General features: G+C 41.7%; 1 protein-coding gene across 1 annotated transcript; it reads left to right on the top strand.

Moving 5' to 3' along the window:
- The first annotated feature begins 1,893 nt into the window (after positions 1-1,893).
- SUCLG1 (succinate-CoA ligase GDP/ADP-forming subunit alpha) lies at positions 1,894-19,204 on the top strand. The gene is made up of 9 exons (XM_065837417.2): positions 1,894-2,042; positions 11,077-11,180; positions 11,887-12,003; positions 12,489-12,701; positions 12,790-12,847; positions 14,862-14,945; positions 15,581-15,732; positions 16,943-17,131; positions 18,112-19,204. Exons 1-9 carry the CDS (start codon positions 1,991-1,993, stop codon positions 18,136-18,138), a joined length of 996 nt encoding a protein of 331 aa, XP_065693489.1. The 5' UTR covers positions 1,894-1,990; the 3' UTR covers positions 18,139-19,204.
- The last annotated feature ends 705 nt before the right edge of the window (positions 19,205-19,909 follow it).

Raw genomic sequence — 19,909 nt, 5'->3', positions numbered from 1 at the left:
TCATTTATGTTGTGTGTTATTTTGTAGATCAGCTCCTCTTTCTCTTCCTCCTGAAAATACAGTTTTGTGGAGAAACTACTGAAAGCAAAATATTCCTTTGTACAGAATGTTAATACAGTGGCCTCTAACTCAAATTCTATAATCCCCAGAAGAGTCTTAGTGAAAGCCTCACGTCAACGAAAAATTGATTTGGAAATGGATCCAGGTATAAATCTTTTAGTAGTGAGTGGGCTACATATAAAATCAGTGTGTACGTCCTCCTAAGGGGATTGTATGTACCTCGTAAGAAATTGAACATTTGGATGCTTCATTTATTTATTATGGCCTCAGTTTTATGGACATGAAATGAATGAAATAATCAGGATGAATCAGAACGTGGCTTTGCATGTTTACCTTTGTCCTAAAGGAATAGTTTGCTCCTTCTCACCCCCCCTCCCACAGCTTTATATACATGTTGATTCTGAAGGCGGCTGATGGCGTACATGGCAAACTGACCTGTGTCTGAAGCTCAGCTGTGTAAGTCAAAGCATTTTAAAACCCCTTGTGGGAAACCTCATTGTAGAGTTTGGTGGTTTCTTATGGCACCAATCTAAGGTCAATCTACTCATGGCTGCAAGAACTGCATGTTTTTAAATAAATTAGTTGACTTGACAGCTTTCCCTGATTTTTCTCATTTTTCTACAAGTCCCAGGTACAGACACACCCTCTGTTTGCTCTGGAGATGCCTCTCCCATAATCTCTGTCCCTGACAAATCACAGAATCACAGAATCACAGAATTGGCTAGGTTGGAAAAGACCTCAGAGATCATCAAGTCCAACCCTTGGTCCAACTTCAGCCCATTTACTAGATCATGGCACTAAGAGCCATGTCCAATCTCAGTTTAAAAACCTCCAGGACCGGTGAGTCCAGCACCTCCCTGGGCAGCCATTCCAATGCCTGATCACTCTCTCCGTAAAGAACTTCTTCCTAATATCCAGCCTAAACTTCCCCTGGCAGAGTTGAAGCCCATGTCCCCTTGTCCTATTGCTGACTGCCTGGGAGAAGAGACCAATCCCCACCTGGCTATAACTTCCCTTCAGGTAGTTATAGAGAGCGATGAGGTCACCTCTAAGCCTCCTCTTCTCCAGACTGAACAACCCCAGCTCCCTCAGCCTCTCCCCATAGGTCATGTGCTCAAGTCCCTTCACCAGTCTTGTTGCTCTTCTCTGGACCCGCTCTTGTTGTGAACGTTTGCCTAAACTCCCTTGTCAAAAAACAGGAGCTGAGCCTTTCTTGTGGTTCATTAACCATTTTCTCTTGCAGAACAAATGCCCCCTGAAGTTTAGCAGAGAGAAAATGCTGCTGTTAAGAACCTCTGCAGGGAGGAAAGAAAACACTAATTATTGTTTCAGAACTGTGTTGTTTGATTTATTCAAATACACTTATTTTCCTGGCCCAGGATCAGCCAGGTGAGTAAACTGTCCATGGTGAACGAGAAAGGATTTTAAATTCTCTATTTTTTTTTTTTTAAACAATTTTCACAGAATGTCCTGAGTTGGAAGGGACCCACAGGGACCACCGAGTCCAACTCCTGTCCCTGCATGTGACAACCCCACAGTTCACACCGTGTGTCTGAGGACGTTGTCCAGTCTCTTCTTGAACACTGTCAGGCTTGGGGCTGTGACACCTCCCTGGGGAGCCTGTTCCAGTGTCCAGCACGCTCTGGGTGAAGAACCTTTTTCTAAGGCTAGACATTACGAATGTCACAGCGCGGCACCTATGCCACGGGGCGGCCCCTCAGGACTACAACGCCCACAATGCCCCGCGAGGCTCCTTCCGCCCCGCCATCTCGTCTTTAATAGGCTACCCATAGTGGGGGGGCCCTCGCGATTGAACCAATCGGCTCGCGGGGCTGCCCGCCGCCACGCCGGGTTGGGCAGTGCTCAGGCGCCGCGCAGGGCCGCCCGCCCGCCGCGATCCGCCGGGCCGGTGTCATTGCCGAAGGGGACGATGTCCGGCTGCAGCCGCGCCGCTGCCCGCCCGCTGGGCCGCTTCCTCCGCCGTGAGTACCGGGCCGCCGGCACCACCTCCGCGCCGGGCCGCGGGCGCTGCGGGGCCCTCTCCCCGCTGCCTGGCAACCGCGCTCCGCCGCGGCCTGCGCTCCCCGCTCTAGGCCGCGGGGCCTGGGGAGACCGGTCCGCCGGGGCCCGGCCTGTGCCCGCCACGGGCCTGCGGCGGGGCAAGGTCACCCCGGGACAGGGCAGCTGTACCCCGGGGTATTGCCAGTCCTCTAGGGGACGTGAGCAAACCGCTCTGCTCGGCCTCGGCCTACTGGCAGGGCTGGGGCCCGGGGCTGTTTTCCGGTATCGGCGGCTCCGCTTCCACAGCGTGAGGTGATAGCGTAAAATTGACCGAGTGACAGACTCTTAACACCCCGTTCTGAGATTCTGAGCCGGCACTGTGCCCTTGTGGCCAAGAAGGCCAATGGCATCCTGGGGTGTATTAGAGGGGCGGGGGGTCAGTAGGTCAGAGAGGTTCTCCTGCCCCTCTACTCTGCCCTGGTGAGACCACATCTGGAATATTGTGTCCAGTTCTGGGCCCCTCAGTTCCAGAAGGACAGGGAACTGCTGGAGAGAGTCCAGCGCAGGGCAACAAAGATGCTGAAGGGAGTGGAGCATCTCTCGTGTGAGGAAAGGCTGAGGGAGCTGGGGCTCTGGAGCTTGGAGGAGACTGAGGGGTGACCTCACTCATGTTTACAGATATATAAAGGGTGAGTGTCATGAGGATGGAGCCAGGCTCTTCTGGGTGACAACCAATGGTAGGACAAGGGGCAGTGGATACAAACTGGAACAGAAAAGGTTCCACTTAAATATGAGAAGAAACTTCATCCCAGTGAGGGTGCCAGAGCTTGGACCAGGCTGCCCAGGGAGGTTGTGGAGTCTCCTTCTCTGCAGACATTCAAACCCACCTGGACACCTTCCTGTGTAACCTCATCTGGGTGTTCCTGCTCCAGCAGGGGTGTTGCACTGGATGAGCTTTCCAGGTCCCTTCCAATCCCTGACATTCCGTGATTTTAAAAGTAGCATTTCATAATCAGTGCTGGGGCTGGATGGAGTTGTCCCTTCATAGGTCTGCTGCCAATCAGTTGGTTATACATAGCTTGTATTGACAGAACAATCACATATTCATTACAATTCTTGACAACCATAAACATATTCCATGCCTATTCTAACACAAGCTATCTGTTTAGGCAATGCTAAGTAACATAGGCATGTTTCTCAGTTACTTCTCAGTTATGTGTTTTAAAAGAATATGTTGTAAATCCATGTCACTTTTAAGAATACGGTATAATTACTAAGTACAAAGATTCTATGGTTCAAGGTTGGTTAATCTTTAAAGGTTGCTACCTTAATGTTCTCCTAAACTATGAGTTCTATAATTTCTTAAAATACAGTCTAATAATTAGTAATACAGGTATCGCAGGGAAGATGGAAGCTCCTTTGGGAGGTGCATGGTGGTACAGGGCACATGTGGCTGCAAGGAAAACTATTTTTAAAAGAGTTAAGAAATTTCCTGGAGGGCAGAGGTTGAGAGGGGCTCTCATCAATATTTATAAATATCTCAAGGTGGGTGTCAAGAGGATGGACCAGACTCCTTTCAGTGGTGCCCAATGATAGGATGAGGGGCAATGGGCAGAGACTGAAGCACAGGAGGTTCCATCTGAATATGAGGAGAAAGTTCTTTACTTTGAGGTGCCAGAGCCCTGGACCAGGCTGCCCAGAGAGGCTGTGGAGTCTCCTTCTCTGGAGACATTCAAACCCGCCTGGACACCTTCCTGTGTGATCTGCTCTGGTGAACCTGCTTGAGCAGGTGGGTTGGACTGGATGATCTCCAGAGGTCCCTTCCAACCCCAACCAGTCTGGGATTCTGTGGTCAGACCCAGAAAAGTTGTTCTCTTCATTATATCACTGGAAATACTCAAAACTTGACAAGACCTGGAAGAAGCTGATAGAGTTGGATTTCGTCACTTCACATGGTGGTGGTTTGGACTAGAGACCTCTTGAGCCCCCTAAATTGTCCTGTGGTTTCAACATGTGTTGCTAAAGTTGTTTTTGTTGTCAAGAATAATATTAGCCTTTAATTATGGTGAACACAAGCAGTCTGAGACTAATACTTCAGCTTGAAACTCTTTATACGTGCTGTTCTGAAGACCATAAAAAAAAATAAAGTGCCTCTTTTTTACTTTTCAGTGTATTTTTTTTAATGCAGTTAATGCTGCATCATTTGCTAAAATCAGTACGGGTATGCCCAGGCATAAGAGCAATTTCTTGGAATCTAGACTGGGGAATTGGTGCATTAGTCTTTCTTCTTGCAGCTGAGAATGAATGGACAAACCTACCTCATTTCACCGAATTTTTAGTCTCAGTGTGGTGGTAACTTGCAGGTCAGGGTGTAGTAATGTGACCCCACAACATTTCAAGCTGGTCTGAGATGTTCCTGTGGCACACCTACCATCCCCCAGGTATCCATTCCTACCTCATGTTCCATAATCAGAAGCAGAAAACTGTATATTTTTTCTGTACTGTTAAATTTTTGCCAATTCAGCTCCTTGAAGTGTCTCCCCTGAGCCAGATGAGAATTGGTTCTGATGGAGAGGAACAGATGGGACAGTAGCACCTCCACTTCAGGTTAATTTGTACTCCCAACAAAGCTACTCTTGGGTGCAGTTTTACCTGTTAAAAACCCACATTGATCACTTTACATAGAGCAATAAGAGATTCAGCCAAGAGTGATTAAGATCATTTTGGGGGTGTGGAGAAGAAGTGGTGTAAATGGCTCAAGAAATGTTCTGTTCTAAACAGTTCATGGAGTCATTTAAAGAAAAATCCTGCAAGACAAAGTAGTTCTTCATTGCGATTTCTTAGCTTGATTTGATGCTCTTTATAAAATGGTAAGACAGCTAAAACCTTAAATTTGGATTTCGCATGTTTTCATAACAAATAATTAACATCTGCTTCTCTCAGTGGTGATTTAAAACCATGAGTTTCTAGTGTGTCGTGTTTTTTTTCGGTGAAGCAAACACGCAGGGTGTGGATCCCTAAGGTTCAGTTCAGGAAGTTGTGAAAACGTGGGATGAAATATGTCAATGAATGGTAAGTGCTTGCTCAAAAATCAGCTCAGAGCACTGTTCGTGTATGGACACAGATCAAGAAAGACCAGTATCAGTGTGTACAGCACTTTGAAGAGAGTCTGTTCTGTTCTGGGCTTGTTAGAAGGCTTTGCAGAGCCCTTAGATTATGGTAAATAATGTAAGTAACCTTAAAAAGAATTTCTGCAGAAATAACAATCCAAACTGAAGACTTATGTAGTTGTTTTTATGTCAACAGTGTGGAGGGAGGAAAGCTCGCACACCTTTATCTGTGCGCATTCTTAGTGGAGTTTACATGGGGAGAAACAGTTTGTTGGCATACAAGAAATAGTTGATTTGTACTGAGAAGATTTGCTTGTTTCCTTTACATTTTCAATGCAATTTCAATATTGTAAATTCAATGAGGTGCTTCACTTTATTTCAGCCTCTTAAATTCAGGAGAAAGCTTTTCGTTAAATGCCATCGTGTCTCCTGTGGTTCCCCATAGCATGATGTCCATCGCCAGGAGGGGTTTTTTGATTAGGAAAGAGAGGTGTGTTGAAATAACTGAGATTTTTATGGATGTCGTTTGCTCAGTAGTCTTAGTTCTGGTTTAATTTGGTGGGTGTAGCGTAGTCATTGCATCTGTTCTTTACAGCCTGATTAATTTACTTAATTCCTGAAGTCCTGTGCTATCTTCATAGGTTGGGGTTTCCATAAATAAGAGGAATTTGGCAAGGGAAGGGGGAGAGAAGAGAGGCTGGGGAGTGATACCTAGAAATCCTCTGATCCATAATCCTCTTAAATAATGCAGTAAAATATTCTGAGCAATCCCTCAATAGCATGGAAGCTTCTTTATCAATAAGGATCATCTTCTGCTAATGTAAGTGTTATCTTCCAGGGTGAATTTGGGGAGAAAATTCTCCAAATCTAACTGTGTGTGAATATAAATGTATGACTTGATAACGAAGGCTAAAACCTAATGAAGAACTGGGATAGCAAGCTGCATGTGGAATATGTTAATGTTGAGCTTCTAGTCAGTAAACTCTGAAACTTATTGGAGGGTTTCGGTCTTTGACAAACTTAAAAATACATATACTCCTCTATAATGTAAGAAGCTGTCCGGAGTTGTTTCTGTTTTGTCTTCTTCAGGCCGTGCCTTTGTAGGCAGAGGGAGGAGATCATCATAAAAATGCAAATTAAACATGTACAAAATGTTGAAAGGATTTCTCAGGAACAAACTGAAGATCTGTAACTGACGGAAAATACGGGAGAGGGGAATGTGCATGTGTGGGTAGAACACTTAGTGTTTTAAGTAGCGCTTTTTGCACCTCAGTCCTTCCTTGAGTTTCCCTGCACTGGCCTCCGCTTTCCCCATTTTTATTGTCACCCATATGATTTCTGAGGCTTTCTTCTTTCCTTACACAGATAATAGAAAGAAAAAGGAGTATCTTCCTTCATCTCCAAGTCCTCTGGCTATTTCAAGGAGTAATAGAGGAAGAATTTCACATATTGCTTGTCAGTGTTCTGGCAACGTAGGTATCTGCTCAGGTCCTAGAGAAGAATCTGCTCTTTCACCTTGCTTTTATATTGTGCTCGTTTTTTGAGCATCCTCAGATGCTACCTTAACTACCAAACTTATCTTTTTTTGTCTGGGATAAATGTGGGTAAGAAGGAGGCACTTTGATTGGATTTCTTTCCATGGGTCTAGGAAATCTTGCAAGAAGTCCTGAAAATAACAACTTTTCAGCTTTTTAAGGTTTGAGTGAGGAAGAGATTTAGCCCTTAGTATCTGTCCTGTCAGCTGGCTTGCACAACCCAAATAAGCTGGGCAAATAAGCTTGGGTTGAGTCATTTTAAATTAGATTTGTCGTTGGGAGGTGCTACTCAAGAGGTGCCTGGAAGTTCAGTGCAAACAGTATTTACATTTGATGTGTGCTTTAAAATACCTTGCAAATGGGTCAGTTTTCTTTGTAACATGTAAATTTGTGTTTGGACTTAATGAAATAAGGGTATTTTTCCAGGCGAGCTTTGTAATTGTAATACCCAAGAGAGCTTAAAGCCCTGCTCAAGGCTACAAATTGTGAGTTTTTAGTTAAGAAGTAAATGTAACTGAGTTTGTTTGCTACTCAGACTGCAGTTGAATTCTGGGCTCAGCTGGGCCCTTGTTCCATGGAAATGCAAGAATAACTCCCAGCAGTGTGTGTGTTGGAGGTAAATCTGTTCCTTCATTTCTAGTAAAGTTTCTTGGTTGTAAAACAACTGATGTTTTATATGCAGGCTTGTGCCCCTCTGCTCGATTTAGATCTTCCTTTTCAAGTCTACCCTGCAACAGCAGAGTTTTGGTATTTGAGTACTCTTCATAACTACTCGGTTGTCCTATACAATGGACAAAACAGCTTCTTGCCACAATATGTTTCTTTAGCTACATAGATGCTAAAGTACTGGGAACCCCAAATAAATGCATCTTTTTATTTGCATAACTTTTTTTTTTAAACCACGAAATACACAAAACAGGTCAGAGAGAGGGCAGAAGTGAAAGGGATTGCCTGGGAAAGATTATGCAGTTTTTAACATACTAGACCTTTTGAAAAGAGTATTATGTTAGACCTCTGATTATATAAAATAGAGCAGTTCACTGCGCTTTCAGTAAGATTTGGATTTGATAAGACTTGTCCTTATGCTTTAGGGCTTCATCTGGACCTTTGTAACTTGGCTTGTAATTTAGACGTGTGCATTAAAATAGCATCACCAATGAGTTTGGCTTTTACTGGTTCACGGCTGAATCCTGGTAACCAGAAGAGCAAATCATGTTGCTTTTCTTGGTTTTGTCCTGTCTTCTTGAGAATGTACATTTATACTCAGCCACTCTGATTTGTTCTAGTAAAAGCAATTGCATGAACTGGCGCTGGAAGTTGTGCAGCAGTAGCTGCTGGTGAATGAAGGTCCTGGGTGGAAATTGAGACTTGGATTCTATTTCTGGCTCTTACCTGCTGTGAACTTAGACGTGCCATTTTGATTTCCCACCTGTTTCCTTCTCATCTTATATCTGTCCTAACTATTTAAACTGCCAGCTGTTTGCACCCAGGACTTTCTGGTTGTGCCACGTGTAGTGGAACCTCATCTCAACCGATGCTTCTGGTGCTCCTGCTGTGCTGATAACCAGGGGTAAATTTTTCTGCTTCGGACAAGGCCATGGGGAGAAATTTAGAGCTGCATTATATTAGAAACCCACCAAAGCTCGTACTCCTCCAGCTCAGAAAGTACAAGGTGATTTTTAAATTTTTTAATATATTTTTTTCAAAATATATCTCTCCCCAGACATGTACCCATGTTAAGCTGCTTCTCTTTGAAGACAGCAAACAGCTCAAGCCTATGGCTTCTTTGAACCAGCTGCGTTTTCTCTGGACCAGGACTCTTCAGTTATGTAAGAAGCACATACAGTTTCATGAGTAAATCTGTAGAAAGCTTGGAATTTAAGCTGGTTTGTAATTATCAGCAAATAAAAATAAATATTTTTTTAATTATTTTTGCACTTTCACAGCTTGGAAAATGCTCAAAAGCATTCTTATCCTTGAAAAATATATCTATATAGCCTTCTCAAAACTGAGAATTGCCAAACCTAAGCTTTCAAAAACATTTTTGTGCAAGGGTATAAATATTTTTAAATACGGAATGGACAGCTGAACTGGAACTGTAGAATTGCTTTTTAGGTATAGAGAAAGACGTGACTATTTGTCAAAGTCGTGGTGTGAGGTGGTGGTTCGTTGGTTGTGGTTTTATTTTTACAAAATGCTGAAATTACGGAGTGCTGTGTGCCTGGCAAGCAGCCCTCTCATTTTGCAGGTGAATTTGTCAGTGTTGTAGCACAGACAATAGGTGTAAGACTTGGATTTGAGTTAGTTTGGTGTTGCCTGTTCATTCTTTACCCTTGCAGGGCTTTCCAAACATTCTCCGCTGCTGGTAGGTCGTGATGGTAACAGCTTCTTCACAGGGGATCATCCTCAAAGACAATGCTGCACTGATTTCTGTAGCTGTGGCACGGACCAGCAAGACTTTTCTCTACCTTTCCACATCCAGCCTCATAACCTGTTTTATTAGAACTTAGCGTCAGTATTTTGGCCATTACTGCTTTGTATTTCTCCCTGGTGTAACAAGTTTTGTAACAGTATTAGTGGATAAAGTTGTGATATAGCTTGAAACCCTGCAGGTCAGTAAGCTGATATGCCCTTTTATCACTTTTGTAACAAGTTTACTGTGTGGAAGACTGTACATTTCTTTTTAAAAAATAGATGAATTTGACTTTGTGTTGGTCTGAGGTGCTGCCACAGCTCCTTGGAGAGCGGCAGGAGGTGGCTGAAGTTCTGTGATTCTGTGTTATGCTTTTTAAGAACAGAGAAAGGACCTTAGATTTAGCAATAACACTGTCTGTAGGCTTCTTCTGGCATGGTTTTGCTTCTCACTTTTTCTTGAATAGAAGTAAAGCGTTAAAGTAGTGCATCATTAAAATCTAGTTGGCAAAAGCACTGTGGAAGACTTCTACTATGTAGCTCTTTGTGGTAGAGATCTGTAAATTCATGGTTGTTATTTTCTGCACTTTTTACTACCGTATAGAAATTGTGTTATTACAAAGTGTCAATAATACATCTCAATAAATTCTGTGCATTAACAGTTGATATTGAAGAATACAATTTTTTACCCTTTTCCTATTAATAGCTGTTGCTTCCTTTCTGAGCAAAAGAAAAAGATCTCTCTGTTTCGGGCATGCCTGAGAAAGTATGTTGAACAATACAGGGACTCTGATTCAGGATCTCCTGTTTTTATTTTGATTTGGCTTTTTATTTTCTCAAATCCTAAGTGGAAAAGTTTTAATAGAACTGAAGGGGTCTATAGTGACATACTGATGTCACTTTCTGTACTAGAACTGTACTGTCCCATGTTCACCATAAACACAAGATACGGCTTTTAGATAGAACACTTGCAAGGAGGAGATTGGTTCCGATTGCATCAGAACTCTGATATTTGAAAAAGCTCATGGCAATGAGTATAGGCAATGTGCACATCCTTTTTTATACCAAAACACCTCTTTGTCCTCATCTTGAGTTTTCTTGCATGATAACACTCTGTGCATTTCTTTTTCATAATTTGATATCAACATATCCTTCCCTTCAGCAGAGACTCAGTCATTCTCCTTGGCTTTTGGATACCAGCATTGTGTTCTGCTGATTTTTCTCTAGTTGTTCAGTTTTTTCAGGACCAGAGTTGTGAGAACTAAATTGAAAATGCTTCTAGTGGAGTATCCGGAGAGGTGTGTTGCCTCACGAGCCCAAGTGCATTTCAAGCAGGGATATATGTGCTCCATAGCGAGGCATCTGCTGGAAAAAGGTCTTGCTGTGTGTCTTGCTTGGCATTAGGTCTCACCTGGACTGAGGGACCCTCCACTTCTTCAGTGTCTCGTTGTTTAGTATGGGCTGTGCTATGCTCACAAAAGGTATTAATAACATGGTCTTAATATCTGGTATTAATATAACATAGTACCTATGTTGTAACAGCCTCTGGAATATCGGGATTTTAGTTCTGCTTTGTCACTTTGCAGAATTTATTAGAGGACAGAGACACATTCATTTGCAAATGACAATAGTGGTTCACATGTTGTTTCTGTCTGTTAATCATGACTGCAGTTCTGATATTAAGTACCCAGTATGAGAAATACCCAGCCTGATTCCTGGCTAACTGAGTAATCGCGATGATAGACAGAGTGAACTACAGGTGTTTAATAACTTAGAATAACAAGTCCTCAGTACTTACAACTTTCAGAGCAGCCTTTTGAAAGCATGAACACCTCGATCAACTAATCTTTTGATTTAAGCATTAATATATATACACTTACTTGATGGGGCTTTTTTGACTTAGATTCTAACAAAGCAGTGGATTTATGGTTTGTCCTCTCTTTTCTTTTTGTCTCTAGTGCAACAGAATGGAGTCCGACACTGCTCCTACTCGGCATCAAGGAAAAATCTGTATATTAGCAAAAATACAAAGGTTATCTGTCAGGGTTTTACAGGCAAACAGGTATGTAAATGAACTCTTTCTTCTGTCAGCCTTTTAGTTCAGAAAGTTAGTTGTCCAAAACCCGTAATAATGTATAATAGGGATTCTATGCCAGCTTTGCCTGTGTTGATAGGAAGCTGGACTTCATGATCAGGAAGGTCCCTTCAGCACTGTAGTTTTCTCTCTTTGGTCCAAATAGATTTTTTTTTTTTTCCTTAAATTCAATAGACCAGATTTTTTTTTCACTTGTGCACAAACTTAAAACTTGGTTTTCAGTCCTCTCTTTTGATTTTAAGCCTTTTTATTGTATACAAGTTAAAAGTTGGTGATTGTTTTATTGTGAAGGGAGGTTTACAAACTACAAAAACCTTACCATCATGGATGAGAATGCTAATTTCTGCTGCTCCATTGTATTGTTTGTCATCTGCCAGACTTGATGTGGAAAATAAAACGTGGCTGCTATGTCTGCAGGTGTATTAGCAGTATAAGACAAAATATCCTTTAGTGTGCAGTACACTGATTTAAAAGGAAAAGCGTAGCATATTCTGAAGCTATTTAAAACGTGTTGATGCACTCTTCAAAATAGCTGGTTGTGTGTACATAGTGAAAACTACTCATTGCAAATAAGTGCTGTAAATTGCCTTCAGAATTATAGATAACATTGAATGTATGTTTAAGTTCATTTATTTGCTATTACGTGCCTTTTAACGTGTTTTCTCTCTTACAGGGCACCTTTCACAGCCAGCAGGCGTTGGACTATGGCACCAATCTAGTTGGGGGCATTTCTCCAGGAAAAGGAGGGAAAACTCATCTGGGTCTGCCTGTGTTTAATTCTGTGAAGGAGGTAATTTGCAGAAATGTCTGGGGGGCAGACAATTTAATGCTGTTGAAGAGCTCCTTATTTCATTGCTCACACCAGAGAGGCAAATGTTTGAGCCATGGATGTCAGTGTAAAATAGTTCAGTGTAGTCAGGCATGAGTTTGGCTTCCAGTGTGAAGTTCAGAGTCTGGATACACTTTGTGTGCAGCTCTTTTTTGATTAATTCTGTTTTGTATGATGAATATTTAGTAAACTGTTATCTAGGTGTATTTATGGTGGTGTTCATAAGGCAGATCCTTTCCAGGCAGTGCTTAGTTCTCAGTTCCCTAGTTGTGCTGCGTGTGTCCCATCCTCAGTCAATTTAACACTTGCTTTGTTTACAGTAAGTTAATAAGTATCCATTTACTTAATTCATGCCTGTGAAGGGACATATTTTAAATGATTAGTTGTCAAATGTCCTCTTTGGCCCTGCTAAACACTAAGTATCTTTTCTGTTATGTCAATTGTAGGCCAAAGAACAAACCGGTGCTTCTGCCACTGTTATATATGTACCTCCTCCGTTTGCTGCTGCTGCGATCAATGAAGCAATCGATGCAGAAATGCCCTTAGTTGTTTGCATTACTGAAGGTATTCCCCAGCAGGATATGGTTCGGGTTAAACACAGACTGGTTCGGCAGGATAAGACTCGACTAGTGGGCCCGAACTGCCCTGGAGTCATCAATGTAAGTGAATGCTGGATTTACTCCAAGGCTGAACCATTCTTAGTGATGGTTTGAATGTTCCATCTGACTTCTCCCACTCTTTCCTTAGCCTGGAGAATGTAAAATTGGTATCATGCCTGGTCACATTCACAAGAAGGGAAGAATTGGTGAGTTTATGAATATTTATGCATCATCTAAACCTGAAGTTTGGTGCTCTGGTGTTCTTCGTGAGGCTTGTCACATGCTGCCCTGAGGACAGTTGACACTCTGTGTAACAGCTTTGTCTCCTTCCTTTTATAAGTGGACTTCACAATTATCAGTCCCAAAGGTCAAAATGACTCAGTAGCAGGCACTGAAAACTGACAGTAGAGGCAAAACAATCGGAAATTTCCTTAGATAATGTGATTGACTTAGTTTCCTTAACACCTCCATTTATCTTGGGATTTGAGAGCACTAAGCACCCCAGTGCTCTTCCTTCCAGCAGCTTGGCTCCTGGACTAGATCCTACACCTACAGTGAGCTCAGCATTATAGCAAAGAGATTACAGGCAAGTTTATAATGATAGTTTAGACAGCTACACCATGGTGAGTGGAAGTGGCAAATATACCCACTTCTTAGACAGTGGAATTAAGGCCAGAAAGGCAGATTATTTTAAAAATAATGCCATTTGGGAGCTATAGAGAAAATTCTTCCAAAATACACATTTGTACTTAAACAGAGCTTTGAAAATGTAGTCAGCATATGCTGCTGTTATCTGTTGGTGGGTTAATCAGTTTAATTTGAACACAGTACCCTTGCAACATTACCATTTCTTTTGAGGGAAAGTGTGTTTACTGTGGCAAAATCTGCTCCATGCTCTTGAACTACATGGACTCCGTGCAGTTTCTCTAACACAAGAAACTATCGCTGCTGCTTAACCACTTCTGAATCAAAGCTCTGTTAAGATTTTTTGAACACCTACAAGAAATGTTTAATAGTCACAAGATATTAGAATCGGAATGCAAGGCACATCAAATGCAAAAGAACATTTTTAATCTTGAGTCCAGTTGCCCCACCATTGCTGGAAATGTTTTCAATGGCGACCCAAGGATCAGGGAATAAAAATGTAACTTTGCCATCTTCCCAGCGTTGTTTAAGACTATGACCTTTGGTAATACGCTCCTCAGCTTTCTATTACTGTGAGGCGTCCAAGAATCATTTGATAATCTTGGCATGCAAGCTATAAAAATAGCCACAGTCTTTGGACCTTTATCTGTAGCGTCTGTGAGGTAATTTGATCTTTATAGTAAACAGGAAGAAGCATTTTGCAAAAAAACAACCCAAGCAAACAAAAAATCCCACAACTTTTGCTAGTAATCTGTGCTGTCCAACAGTGTAAACAGTTGATCAAACTGAAGTTGTTAATATAGTGGTGTATTTTTTCCTCTATTAATGAAATATACTTACTATATTCCTTGTTAGATGACATGAAGTAGGTGGAAGATGTCTGTTTTTCCTGGAAACCTCTATTGTGGTATTATCAGAAATCTTGACTTGGAAAAAATGAACAAAAAACCATGCAAATGTTTTGTCCCTAATATAGGCTCTATAGTATCCTTCATCCTGAATTTAAAACTAATGTTGTGAACTCTTGTAAAGTTGTAATGGAAATGCTGTATGTAGATAACTGTATGTGTATTGTAGAGCAATGACCTGCAGCAACAAATACCTTAATAGTGATAACTTGCATTTGCACAGCGTATTTGTGTTCTGGAGGATCTGTCTGTGTCTGGCCATACTGGAGATGTGATAATACAGAGTTCTTTTGTTAACTGTTGAGCTACAACTCTGTTTCAAGTTCGGTGCATCAGCTACTCACATACAAGACAAGAAGTATATTCTTCTCCTTGGTTTTCAGTTTTCTTTCCTGGTAAGGCTGCAGTGTGAGGAATGGTGCCTCAGCCAGTGACTTTCTAGGCAGGCTTAGTCCATTGACAATTAAGTGCCAAAAAATGCCAAGCAAGAAACAGTACAGATAGAATATTATATAGAGTTTTCATGTTTTGGCGAGGACAGCTGGAAGAGCTGGCATCTCACGTTCATTTATTAAGGTGATTTTCATGAATATAAGAACAGCTGCCTCTAGTCATGTGCTTAGGTAGCTGTGTTGGTGTCAAGTTTATCTCCTTTTCTTTCCTAAAGGTATTGTGTCAAGATCTGGAACCCTGACATATGAAGCTGTTCATCAGACATCGCAGGTTGGACTGGGCCAGTCTCTCTGTATTGGTAGGTTTCCTCAGGAGCCGCCTGTTGCACCTTGATGGATCTGCTTTTTCTTTACAAGAAGAAATATAAAGTAATCTCTTTTTACAAGAAATTGATGAACGACAGTTGTGTTGCAGAATGAGATCCCTATGTGCTGCGAAGAATATAACCCTTCTTTGTTATCATTTTCATATCAGATTAATAAAATCCTAAAAAATAGCTTTGAATGGAGAACTGCCAGCAAATATGTCAGTCTGGAAACACATTTTTCCAATAAATTTAGTATTATAAAGGGACAGGGCATTCTTAGGCATGTAGTTGGGTATGTTCAGTAAACTCAGTTTTCTTACAGCAAAATTCTAGAACTGAGGTCTTGGTCCTGCAGTGTCTTACACAGAACCTTTCTGTAATGCACAATATTTTGCCTATGGTTTGCAAGGTGATTATTCAGACATCAAAACTTTCTATAAATTTTGGGAGGGGAATATTTGAAGCAGAAATTTGGCACACTGACTTGGGAAGAACCTTCAAAGCTACCCCTCATATGAGCCTTTGGGAATACTCTTCATGCTGAAATTGACTTTGAAATTTTGTTGTAAATGCAGTATCATTACCTTGAGTTAGTCTTCTTTTGTGTGGTTTGAATTTTTTTTCAGGGATTGGAGGCGATCCCTTCAATGGAACTAATTTTATTGACTGCCTTGATGTCTTCCTGAAGGATCCTCATACTGAGGGGATCATACTGATTGGGGAAATTGGAGGAAATGCTGAAGAAGATGCAGCAGCATTCTTGAAAGAAAATAATTCTGTGAGTCTTAAACAGCTTGCTTCCAGATGCCTTGGTAGTTAGCCAACTTTTGCCATGTCAAGGAAAACTCAGTTCAGGGAAAGTAGAGAGTCTTGCATCTGGGCAGGAACAACCCCAGGTTCCAATATAAGTTGGGGAATGACCTATTAGAGAGCAGTGTAGGGGAAAGGGACCTGGGGGTCCTGGTGGACAGCAGGATGACCATGAGCCAGCACTGGGCCCTTGTGGCCAGGAAGCCAATGGTACCTGGGGTGGGCTAGAAGGGGGTGGTCGGTAGGTCAGAGAGGTTCTCCTGCCCCTCTACTCTGCCCTGGTGAGACCACACCTGGAATATTGTGTCCAGTTGTGGCCCCTCAGCTCCAGAAGGACAGGGAACTGCTGGAGAGAGTCCAGCGTAGGGCAATCAAGATGCTGAAGGGAGTGGAGCATCTCCCGTGTGAGGAAAGGCTGAGGGAGCTGGGGCTCTGGAGCTTGGAGAAGAGGAGACTGAGGGGGGACCTCATTAATGTTTACAGATATATAAAGGGTGAGTTTCACGAGGATGGAGCCAGGCACTTCTCAGTGACGACCAATGATAGGACAAGGGGCAATGGGTTCAAACTGGAACACAAAAAGTTCCACTTAAATATGAGAAGAAAATTCTTCTCAATAAGGGTGACGGAACACTGGACCAGGCTGCCCAGGGGGGTTGTGGAGTCTCCTACTCTGCAGACATTCAAACCCGCCTGGACACCTTCCTGTGTAACCTCATCTGGGTGTTCCTGCTCCGGTGGGGGCATTGGACTGGATGAGCTTTTGAGGTCCCTTTGAATCCCTGACATTCTGGGATTCTGTGATCTCTCTTGACAAAAAACTCCATCATATTTTTATTAAAGAGAAAGAATTGAAGTTAGGATCTTTATCCACATTAAATCAAACTGGGGAGCAATGCCAACTTAAGATTTTTAGTCCTGTAATGATATTTGTAGCGAACATTCTGGTTTTTGTAACATACATGGCTCTGTACAGAGGTGTTGTGAAGTTTCTGATTGCTTCTGTTTTATGGTGCTTATCAGGAGAGAAAGTATTCCAGACTCTTCAGATTGTTGGTTTTGTGTTGTGTGAGGTTTATATCTGTTAATATAGTTTCCTGGCTAGTTGATATTAAAAAAAATTGCTTTTCCTCTCACTTTCCCTCACATAACATAGTGTTCTTGTCTTTTCTTCCAAGGGTCCAAATGCCAAGCCAGTGGTGTCGTTCATCGCTGGGCTGACTGCTCCTCCAGGCAGGCGGATGGGTCACGCTGGAGCAATCATTGCTGGTGGAAAAGGTGGAGCTAAGGAGAAGATCGCCGCTCTGCAGCACGCTGGGGTTGTTGTCAGCATGTCTCCTGCTCAGCTGGGTAGCACCATCTACAAGGTTTGTTGCTCAAAAATTGGTATACCTACTCATCCAGAGCAAAAAGCGACTTTTGAGTACAAGTTGGAGTACACCTCTTACCGAAATATTCTGTTGCTCTGAACTTGGTTAAACATAAGGACTCTATTGACTGAACAAGCTGCAGTTATTACTTACATGAAACCACGGGCACATATTATCTAATGTTGCTTTTATAAAAAAGTATACATCGCAAAATAGAGAAGAGATTACCTTTTGCTTTCAAGCATAGCAACTTGTTGAATTATATTTTCTGGATGCAAAGAACCCAAATTAATTTAAAATATGAAAACATTATTTGAAAATGTGGTATTTGAGGAAAGAAAGCCTTGGCATATATGTGTATCTATTTCAAGTACTAATTCAGAATTACGATTGAATGCACACAGCTGAAAAACCTATGTTTGGAGTAAGACTATTTGCGTTTTTCTTAATTCATATCCAAAAAAAGGCATTGCTTTACAACCAGAGGAAATTCATAATTCAGCTGTTCCAGGTACTTCTTTCCTTGGTGGCTCTATACTATTGCATCCTCACAGGCCGCTATGGGATTCTTCTGTTGTGTTTTTTCCTTTACTAAAATGAAAATCTTTACTTCATTGCTTCCCTGGCTTGAATCCTTTACTGTAAGGATTCTACTGCAGTTCTTAAGCAGAATTAGTGTATTTTCAAGCCTGTTATGCCATGCCTGGGAGCAAGCGGTTCTTTGCCAGCATTGCAATCTGAGCGCAATGCACTGACTGTAGTCGAGCATTGCAGGTTTTTCATAGCTAGTTTGTTATTGTGAGGTGGGCTAATACTTGTCCTCCTTTCCTCTAACTCACATTATGCATTTTATATTTTAATTTTTTATTTCAAAAATCAGATTTGCTAAGATAAATACAAAGTAATTTAAAATAAAATAGTAATAGAAGGCTTTTCTATTTTTCCCCCTACCTGTAATGTTTGTGTGCTGTTTGCAGGAGTTTGAGAAAAGGAAATTGCTGTAAGAGAAGCCACTTTGGAATACTGTCTCCAAAACATCAGTGCAGCACCTGGCCTCCGCTTATCTTTTGTCTGCTAATCTTCAGTTGCCCAAATGACTGACGCTGGTCTTTGAATTTGACTTTGGAAGCCATAAAACCTCCTGGCTAAAACAGTTTTGATGTCTCCTTGGTTCAGACATGATCACCTCATTGTAAATCACAGCAAATTAATAAATTACTACTGAATCCCATTCATCCTCTGAATTCCTGAAGCAGAGCCGTTTCTTCAACCATCATAAACAAAATAATCAGCCTTGAAGGTCTGAATCTTTTGTAACTTAAGCACTACCCATTTTAAGGTAAAGTCACTTACAGAGATATTTTTAAGGATCAAGGCACTGACTTTATGCACATATACATCCCACTTCACTTAATTTTTTAAAAAAATCCCATCTTACTTGTTTGTTGCTGGCAAGTATGTTTGTTTGAACCGTAGGCCAAAGTTTCCGTCCATTAAACCAAAGCTGCTGGATCAGAAGGGGTTGGTTGTTGGTCCACGTAGTGGGATATGCCTGAAGTCCAGACTTTCTTTTCAAGGCTGGTGAACCATGCACAGTGTGGTCCTCTACTGGCACGGGATTCTCTTTGTTGTGTGGAGAGATGGAATTTTGATTGACAAAAGCGAATCTGATTTCCCATTGCGAATATATATTAAAAATTGCCTGTAACCATGAAACTGCTTTGGTCTTTAGCTTACATTACCTTAATTTCCTCTTTATTTTAACCAGGATTGCATTGCTTGTGTGTTCTGAAATCCTCATAACATTGGGACGTAATGGAGAAGTATTATTCTGTGGAAAAGAATGTAATAAGGAATGTTTCTTGTTAACCACTTCCAGCACAGTAATGCAAAGCCCTTTTTTTACTTTGGAAATAGCCTGAGCACTGTGCCTATAGATGAGCGTTACAACTTTTTATCAGGACGGACTAAACTCAAGATTGCTTTCATTATATAGAAGACTGAAAATTCATGTAACCTGGCCCTTGTCTAACGCTAACCTTTTGTTCCATAAAGGTGCTGTTACGAAAACTTGTCTCGTTATTTGTTTAAAGCCATTCTTAGTTTTGTTACTCAAATACCTGTGGAATTTCTCTTCTGATGTGAGCGGTAGGCAGATACTTTGATGCTGACACTTAGAGTTCCTACAGCTAAGCTCTGAAAAAATGCACAAAAGGACAGAACATATATCCACTGCATTAATATGCTTTGTATACAGTCAAGCATCAGACGGGTGATATCGGCTTTAGGACACAGAGATCAGACGCTGCATTATTCACCTTGGTGTGACTTACTAAAATTAACCTGACACCCTATCTCTAGACATTGAAAGCAGTATTGAGCGGTAAATCATTTGATAAAGCCTATGACTACAGATAGGAATTTCCTTACTAGATCTGCTCAGTTTTCTGGTGGTGCCTGATTTAGTCTGGAGCAGAAAAAAACCCAAACAGTGCCCTTCAATGGGAGAAACAGCAGCGCTACCGTATCTCGGTGTAAAAGTAGCAATTCTTCACCAGTGGATGTCAGGATATCGCAGCCTGTTGTCTTAAGAGCCTGCTAGTTGAAGTAACTTGTTCTAGCTGTGGGCTTCTCCACAATGTGAATTTTAGGGTGGGTAATGCTTCTTGATGAGCTGCCTGAATTTCATCAATACCACCAGTGTTACAGCAGGTGACCGTTGAGAACAGTGGATGTGCACTAAGTTTCCTACCAGGGATTGCTCCATGGAAGCTC

The sequence above is a fragment of the Patagioenas fasciata genome, chromosome 4 (genome assembly GCF_037038585.1).
Source record: "Patagioenas fasciata isolate bPatFas1 chromosome 4, bPatFas1.hap1, whole genome shotgun sequence".
NCBI classification, from domain to species: Eukaryota; Metazoa; Chordata; class Aves; order Columbiformes; family Columbidae; genus Patagioenas; species Patagioenas fasciata.
Note: the sequence above shows the minus strand (reverse complement) of the source record. Positions and strands in the feature narration are given on the sequence as shown.